The 9,059-nt window shown below is 41.0% G+C and overlaps 1 protein-coding gene across 1 annotated transcript in view; it reads left to right on the top strand.

Annotated features, from left to right (window-relative positions):
- The window catches only part of atp1b2a (ATPase Na+/K+ transporting subunit beta 2a), a gene marked incomplete at both ends in the record, with an annotated part of 18,252 nt that extends 11,866 nt beyond the window's left edge, over positions 1 to 6,386 (top strand). Inside the window, 4 exons of the mRNA XM_084043225.1 lie at positions 2,693 to 2,818; positions 3,122 to 3,181; positions 4,650 to 4,739; positions 6,225 to 6,386. Coding sequence (XP_083899351.1) covers positions 2,693 to 2,818; positions 3,122 to 3,181; positions 4,650 to 4,739; positions 6,225 to 6,386 — 438 coding nt within the window. The remainder of the gene's footprint in view (positions 1 to 2,692; positions 2,819 to 3,121; positions 3,182 to 4,649; positions 4,740 to 6,224) is intronic.
- Between the last annotated feature and the right edge of the window lie 2,673 nt (positions 6,387 to 9,059).

Below are 9,059 nucleotides of genomic sequence, written 5' to 3'. Positions count from 1 at the left end.
TGAACGACACAGACACACAGAGGCACGGTTTGACAGGACAGTACAGTGTAGGACCCTATGAACGACACAGACACACAGAGACACGGTTTGACAGGACAGTACAGCGTAGGAACCTATGAACGACACAGACACACAGAGGCACGGTTTGACAGGACAGTACAGTGTAGGACCCTATGAACGACACAGACACACAGAGGCACGGTTTGACAGGACAGTACAGCGTAGGAACCTATGAACGACACAGACACACAGAGACACGGTTTGACAGGACAGTACAGCGTAGGAACCTATGAACGACACAGACACACAGAGGCACGGTTTGACAGGACAGTACAGTGTAGGACCCTATGAACGACACAGACACACAGAGACACGGTTTGACAGGACAGTACAGCGTAGGAACCTATGAACCACACAGACACACAGAGGCACGGTTTGACAGGACAGTACAGTGTAGGACCCTATGAACGACACAGACACACAGAGACACGGTTTGACAGGACAGTACAGCGTAGGACCCTATGAACGACACAGACACACAGAGGCACGGTTTGACAGGACAGTACAGCGTAGGACCCTATGAACCACACAGACACACAGAGACACGGTTTGACAGGACAGTACAGCGTAGGACCCTATGAACGACACAGACACACAGAGGCACGGTTTGACAGGACAGTACAGTGTAGGACCCTATGAACGACACAGACACACAGAGACACGGTTTGACAGGACAGTACAGCGTAGGACCCTATGAACGACACAGACACACAGAGGCACGGTTTGACAGGACAGTACAGCGTAGGACCCTATGAACCACACAGACACACAGAGACACGGTTTGACAGGACAGTACAGCGTAGGACCCTATGAACGACACAGACACACAGAGGCACGGTTTGACAGGACAGTACAGCGTAGGAACCTATGAACGACACAGACACACAGAGGCACGGTTTGACAGGACAGTACTGCGTAGGAACCTATGAACCACACAGACACACAGAGACACGGTTTGAACAGGACAGTACAGCGTAGGACCCTATGAACGACACAGACACACAGAGGCACGGTTTGACAGGACAGTACAGCGTAGGAACCTATGAACGACACAGACACACAGAGGCACGGTTTGACAGGACAGTACAGCGTAGGACCCTATGAACGACACAGACACACAGAGGCACGGTTTGACAGGACAGTACAGCGTAGGACCCTATGAACGACACAGACACACAGAGGCACGGTTTGACAGGACAGTACAGCGTAGGAACCTATGAACGACACAGACACACAGAGGCACGGTTTGACAGGACAGTACGGCGTAGGACCCTATGAACGACACAGACACACAGAGGCACGGTTTGACAGGACAGTACGGCGTAGGACCCTATGAACGACACAGACACACAGAGGCACGGTTTGACAGGACAGTACAGCGTAGGAACCTATGAACGACACAGACACACAGAGGCACGGTTTGACAGGACAGTACGGCGTAGGACCCTATGAACGACACAGACACACAGAGGCACGGTTTGACAGGACAGTACAGCGTAGGAACCTATGAACGACACAGACACACAGAGGCACGGTTTGACAGGACAGTACGGCGTAGGACCCTATGAACGACACAGACACACAGAGGCACGGTTTGACAGGACAGTACAGCGTAGGACCTATGAACGACACAGACACACAGAGGCACGGTTTGACAGGACAGTACAGCGTAGGAACCTATGAACGACACAGACACACAGAGACACGGTTTGACAGGACAGTACAGCGTAGGACCCTATGAACGACACAGACACACAGAGGCACGGTTTGACAGGACAGTACAGCGTAGGACCCTATGAACGACACAGACACACAGAGGCACGGTTTGACAGGACAGTACAGCGTAGGAACCTATGAACGACACAGACACACAGAGGCACGGTTTGACAGGACAGTACTGCGTAGGAACCTATGAACCACACAGACACACAGAGACACGGTTTGAACAGGACAGTACAGCGTAGGACCCTATGAACGACACAGACACACAGAGGCACGGTTTGACAGGACAGTACAGCGTAGGAACCTATGAACGACACAGACACACAGAGGCACGGTTTGACAGGACAGTACGGCGTAGGACCCTATGAACGACACAGACACACAGAGGCACGGTTTGACAGGACAGTACTGCGTAGGAACCTATGAACGACACAGACACACAGACACACAGAGGCACGGTTTGACAGGACAGTACAGCGTAGGAACCTATGAACGACACAGACACACAGAGGCACGGTTTGACAGGACAGTACAGCGTAGGAACCTATGAACGACACAGACACACAGAGGCACGGTTTGACAGGACAGTACTGCGTAGGAACCTATGAACGACACAGACACACAGAGGCACGGTTTGACAGGACAGTACTGCGTAGGACCCGATGAACGACACAGACACGCACCATCGCCAAATGTATAAAAGGATGTATTATACTAGAGGTTCGGGCCGCTGTGCGGCCCTCTCATCTAGCCGCTGCGCAGGGCGCCACCGCGGGTTGAAGGGCTCGCTTATTTTGGGGTTGTTTTCATGAATAAACAGGGCCGCTCCCTCCCATGCCTCTCTCTCTCTCTCTCTCTCTCTCTCTCTCTCTCTCTCTCTCTCTCTCTCTCTCTCTAATCTATACTCCAGGTGAGGAACAATCCTAAAAAGTCGTGTCAGTTCAACAGAACCATGCTGGACTTCTGTTCTGGGATTGAGGATCGTTACTATGGTTACCAGGAGGCACGACCCTGTGTCATCATCAAACTGAACCGGGTAAAAGCTCTCACACACACACACACACACACACACACACACACACACACACACACACACACACACACACACACACACACACACACACACACACACACACACACACACACACACACACACACACACACACACACACACACAATCAATTCCTTTCCATTCCGCTCACATCACACAGACCAACACACAACCAGTGTTGCCAAGTCTGCTTATTTTAAGCCACTTTGGGCTTGTCCTTTTATGTAAAGTTTCTTAAATATTGGTGTGTGTGTGTGTGTGTGTGTGTGTGTGTCTCCATGGTAACAGGTCATAGGGATGCTGCCTGGTCGAGACGGACAGTCTCCCTACATCACCTGTGGATCAAAGGTCTGTCTGTCTGTCTGTCTCTCTCTCATAGCTTAGTTTTTGAGTGGTGCCGAAGGCAACCACTCCTATATCTGGCTTTGTCCGTGTGTCCGTATGTATGTATGTATGTATGTATGTATGTATGTATGTATGTATGTATGTATGTATGTATGTATGTATGTATGTATGTATGTATGTATGTCCGTGTGTCCGTGTGTCCACCAAGCTAACATTGGTCAAGCATCACGTGACACGTGACAATATGTTGAAAGGGTGTGCTTGATTGGCTAATAGATGTGTCACTTCGAAACATTGTTTACATGTTTCGAAGTGACATCAGTGCCATCAGCCAAGCTAACATGTTCAATGTTAGCTTGGCTGATGGCACTGATGTCACTCTATGTTCTAATCTAAGAATCAGAACATTTCTAGAAAACTATGTTTAAAGATAGGGTAAGTGATTTCCTTTGGTTAAAATAGCACGGGTCTGCTGGCGGAGACTTGTGCTCCGAGGAGCACATTTTCTAGTCTGTTTTCTATGTCTGTCCACAAACATTGATGACAACATCAATACGGGGCTCATCAAAGGCACCACCCTCTTCACACAGGGTGTGATTTTATTTATTTATCCAGTACATATTTAATGTATAATGTAAACAGAAAAGACGTGCATTGGGGAGGATGCACGTCCATAGACATATAAAGGTAGACACGCCTCCTCTGGCTCTGAAGCGTGTGTATGGCCGACGCGCTTCCGCTTCTGGGGGCAGCTGGACATTTCCGCGTGCGTCACAGAAGGGGGCGTTCAGTAGGCCAATCAGAGGCAGGTGGGGGCGGGACAACTAGATTCTGACAAATCCTGGAAAAGACGCGCTGTGATTGGCCAGTGCCCATTTCCGGGGGGAACGGACACTGGCCAATCACAGCGCGTATGGCGCCCACCATACCAAGCACGTCGCTCCAATGAACTGCAGAGGCCAATGAGGTGTCTAGGTTTCTATATCTGTGGACCAATGAGGTGTCTAGGTTTCTATATCTATGGACCAATGAGGTGTCTAGGTTTCTATATCTATGGACCAATGAGGTGTCTAGGTTTCTATATCTGTGGACCAATGAGGTGTCTAGGTTTCTATATCTATGGACCAATGAGGTGTCTAGGTTTCTATATCTATGGACCAATGAGGTGTCTAGGTTTCTATATCTATGGACCAATGAGGTGTCTAGGTTTCTATATCTGTGGACCAATGAGGTGTCTAGGTTTCTATATCTATGGACCAATGAGGTGTCTAGGTTTCTATCTGTGTGCACGTCAGTTTGTTTGGAATGACGTCACATCCCTTTTAAAGGGTCCTTGGAACATTTCTAAGTTGCGCCCTGCGTTAGAAAAATAAAATACAATAACTGAATATTCTGTTTTTGGCACTCAATGTGTTAATATAAATATTGTTTTATGTTGTTATTTGAACATAAACATTGTTCTGTGTTGCAGACGGGAGGGACACTAGGACCCATCCAGTACTACCCTCCTAATGGAAGCCTCAACCTCATGTACTATCCTTACTATGGCAAGAAAGCACAGGTACACACTACTCACTACACACTGCACATACACACTCATTATATGTACACACTACTCACTACACACTGCACATAAACACTCATTATATGTACACACTACTTACTACACACTGCACATACACACTCATTATATGTACACACGCACAGGTACACACTACTCACTACACACTGCACATACACACTCATTATATGTACACACTACACAGCCGCGTCAGTATGACTCAGACAATAACCATAAACAAACACCACACGTACTGGTATACCAGTATACCAGTACTGTGTACTGTATACAGTACTGTGTACTGTATACAGTACACAGTACTGGTATACTGTATACAGTACACAGTACTGTATACTGTATACAGTACACAGTACTGTGTACTGTATACAGTATACAGTACTGTGTACTGTATACCAGTATACCAGTACTCCAGTATGTCTGGAGTACTGCATAGGTTTGTGTTGGTTCTACTCCTTCCTACCTAACAGGCAGAAGCTATTCTGTCAATCGAGCCGACTTTGACTCAGCCAAACACAACATCTGTTCTGGTATTCCACAGGGCTCAATTATTGGTCCTTCCTTTGTTGTTGTCCCTGTATAGACTGCCGCTGGGAGAACTTGTTAACGATCACAGGGTGAATTTTCATTTCTATGCTGATAAAGCACTCGTGCTTCATTCTTGCTCTATTTGCTTCTATTCTATTTTTTGCTGTAAAATATAATATATAACATATTATATATATATATATATGTATATATATGGGCATATACAGGGATCTCCATATATGGGCACAAAGGGACACAGATCGGTACAACGGGTACTCTGACACTATGACTCAAACATCGTGCGGCCCTTACACCTAATTAATACATTTTAGGTAAATTACACCCAGCCTCTGGTAGTTCATTAATGTATTTTATATAATGTAACATACATATATTTAACATATATTTAACATATATTTAACATATATTTAGGTGAACTACACTCAGCCTCTGGTAGCGGTGAAGTTCATTAATGTATTTTATATAATGTAACATACATATATTTAACATATATTTAACATATATTTAGGTAAACTACACTCAGCCTCTGGTAGCGGTGAAGTTCATTAATGTATTTTATATAATGTAACATACATATATTTAACATATATTTAACATATATTTAACATATATTTAGGTGAACTACACTCAGCCTCTGGTAGCGGTGAAGTTCATTAATGTATTTTATATAATGTAACATACATATATTTAACATATATTTAACATATATTTAGGTGAACTACACTCAGCCTCTGGTAGCGGTGAAGTTCATTAATGTATTTTATATAATGTAACATACATATATTTAACATATATTTAACATATATTTAACATATATTTAGGTGAACTACACTCAGCCTCTGGTAGCGGTGAAGTTCATTAATGTATTTTATATAATGTAACATACATATATTTAACATATATTTAACATATATTTAGGTAAACTACACTCAGCCTCTGGTAGCGGTGAAGTTCCTCAACGTAACGCTGAACACAGACCTGAGCATCGAGTGTAAAATCAACTCCAACACCCTGCTGGCCGGCACCGAGAGAGACAAGTTCGCCGGACGAGTTTCCTTCAAACTACGAATCAACACCTGAACACACACACACACGCACACACACACACGCACGCGTGCGCGCGCACGCACGCACACACACACACACACACACACACATTGTTTACATAGCGTTCACAGAGCAATAATCTGTACAGGAAAAAAATCGTCATGATGATGATGAAGTATTTCCAGATGTTTTAAGAGTACTTTCATAAAACACACTTTGATCTGACTAGTACACACACACACACACACACACACACACACACACACACACACACACACACACACACCTGTACAAACCAGTAAACACCACTATATTTATTTGTTAAGAAACATATCATTCATTATGCATCAATATTGAAAAATGCAAATGCAATGACTGTAATTTTTATTAATATTTAAGACCCTTTGTCAGCTTTCTGATTGGTCCCTGACCGGCCAACCAGCACGCCCCTTCCGTCTGGTTCCGCCGCTTTCTGGTTGTTCATGCTGAGTTCGATAAAAATTAGAGGAAAAAAACACGTAATGCCACTATAGTCACTAATATTATAGTGTTGGTTTTCACTGAGAGGCCAGTGGGTGGAGACCAAGCAACAGCAACCAATAGGTGCAAAGAGGGGCGGGACCATAGAACGGTGACGTCATCACCCAGAACCATGTTTTGAAGACACAGGCGGGGCTTCCTACCGGCCTGGGGGCGGGGCTTGACAAAGGGTCCATTCATCAAGAATTCAGCTGTTTGTATGAACGTTGAGATGAGTTTGTTCTAGCGATCTGATTGGTTCAGAACAGATACTGCACCTCCTGTAAGGTTATCACAAGCACAGGTTGTCATAGCAACAGACGCATGTTACCACGGTTACAGGGTCATCAATCAAAAAGTAAACATGTGAATTAGATGCAGTGGTTCTCAAAGTGCGGTCCGGGGACCCCCGGGGGTCCTTGAGGGGGTTCCAGGGGGTCCCCAGATAAAATGAGTTCACATACCATCAAAATCTCTCCAACCCCCTTTAATAACAGATCTACAAGCTCACACATTGTGAGCTTGTAGATCTGCTATATTGAAAAAAAGTGAAACCAATTGTAATGTTTTTGAAAACATTTTAACAACACATGGGGGGGGGGTAAATTTATCTTAATTTACATAAATACATATTCATTTATATAAATTCATGTTCATTTATCTATGTTCATGTTTTTTTCCTCTATGTTTTTTTCTTCCTTCGCTCAGCCGCATCGTTATTTAATGAGTTAATTAAGAGTTTAACGAGTTAGATCATGGAGTTATGAGTCACGGAGTTAGTTTATTGATTAATTGATTAATTGAGTTAGTCATTAAGTATTTTAGTTAGTTCATAAGTTTAGTTAATTACTTTTAATTATATGAATTCCTTAGTTACATTTATTGTTATTATTTGTGTTTCTGTGCTTCTGTAAGTCGTGGCTGTCAGGTAGAAACCTATAACTAATAATATATATTATAATGTCAGGTAGAAACCTATAACTAATAATATATATTATAATGTCAGGTAGAAACCTATAACTAATAATATATATTATAATGTCAGGTAGAAACCTATAACTAATAATATATATTATAATGTCAGGTAGAAACCTATAACTAATAATATATATTATAATGTCATGTAGAAACCTATAACTAATAATATATATTATAATGTCAGGTAGAAACCTATAACTAATAATATATATTATAATGTCAGGTAGAAACCTATAACTAATAATATATATTATAATGTCAGGTAGAAACCTATAACTAATAATATATATTATAATGTCATGTAGAAACCTATAACTAATAATATATATTATAATGTCAGGTAGAAACCTATAACTAATAATATATATTATAATGTCAGGTAGAAACCTATAACTAATAATATATATTATAATGTCAGGTAGAAACCTATAACTAATAATATATATTATTATAATGTCAGGTAGAAACCTATAACTAATAATATATATTATTATAATGTCAGGTAGAAACCTATAACTAATAATATATATTATTATAATGTCAGGTAGAAACCTATAACTAATAATATATATTATAATGTCAGGTAGAAACCTATAACTAATAATATATATTATAATGTCAGGTAGAAACCTATAACTAATAATATATATTATAATGTCAGGTAGAAACCTATAACTAATAATATATATTATAATGTCAGGTAGAAACCTATAACTAATAATATATATTATAATGTCAGGTAGAAACTTATAACTAATAATATATATTATAATGTCAGGTAGAAACCTATAACTAATAATATATATTATAATGTCAGGTAGAAACCTATAACTAATAATATATATTATTATAATGTCAGGTAGAAACCTATAACTAATAATATATATTATAATGTCAGGTAGAAACCTATAACTAATAATATATATTATTATAATGTCAGGTAGAAACCTATAACTAATAATATATATTATTATAATGTCAGGTAGAAACCTATAACTAATAATATATATTATTATAATGTCAGGTAGAAACCTATAACTAATAATATATATTATAATGTCAGGTAGAAACCTATAACTAATAATATATATTATAATGTCAGGTAGAAACCTATAACTAATAATATATATTATAATGTCAGGTAGAAACCTATAACTAATAATATATATTATAATGTCAGGTAGAAACCTATAACTAATAATATATATT

This window comes from Gymnoscopelus microlampas, assembly GCF_963454915.1.
Source record: "Gymnoscopelus microlampas genome assembly, chromosome: 19".
NCBI lineage: Eukaryota > Metazoa > Chordata > Actinopteri > Myctophiformes > Myctophidae > Gymnoscopelus > Gymnoscopelus microlampas.
Note: the sequence above shows the minus strand (reverse complement) of the source record. Positions and strands in the feature narration are given on the sequence as shown.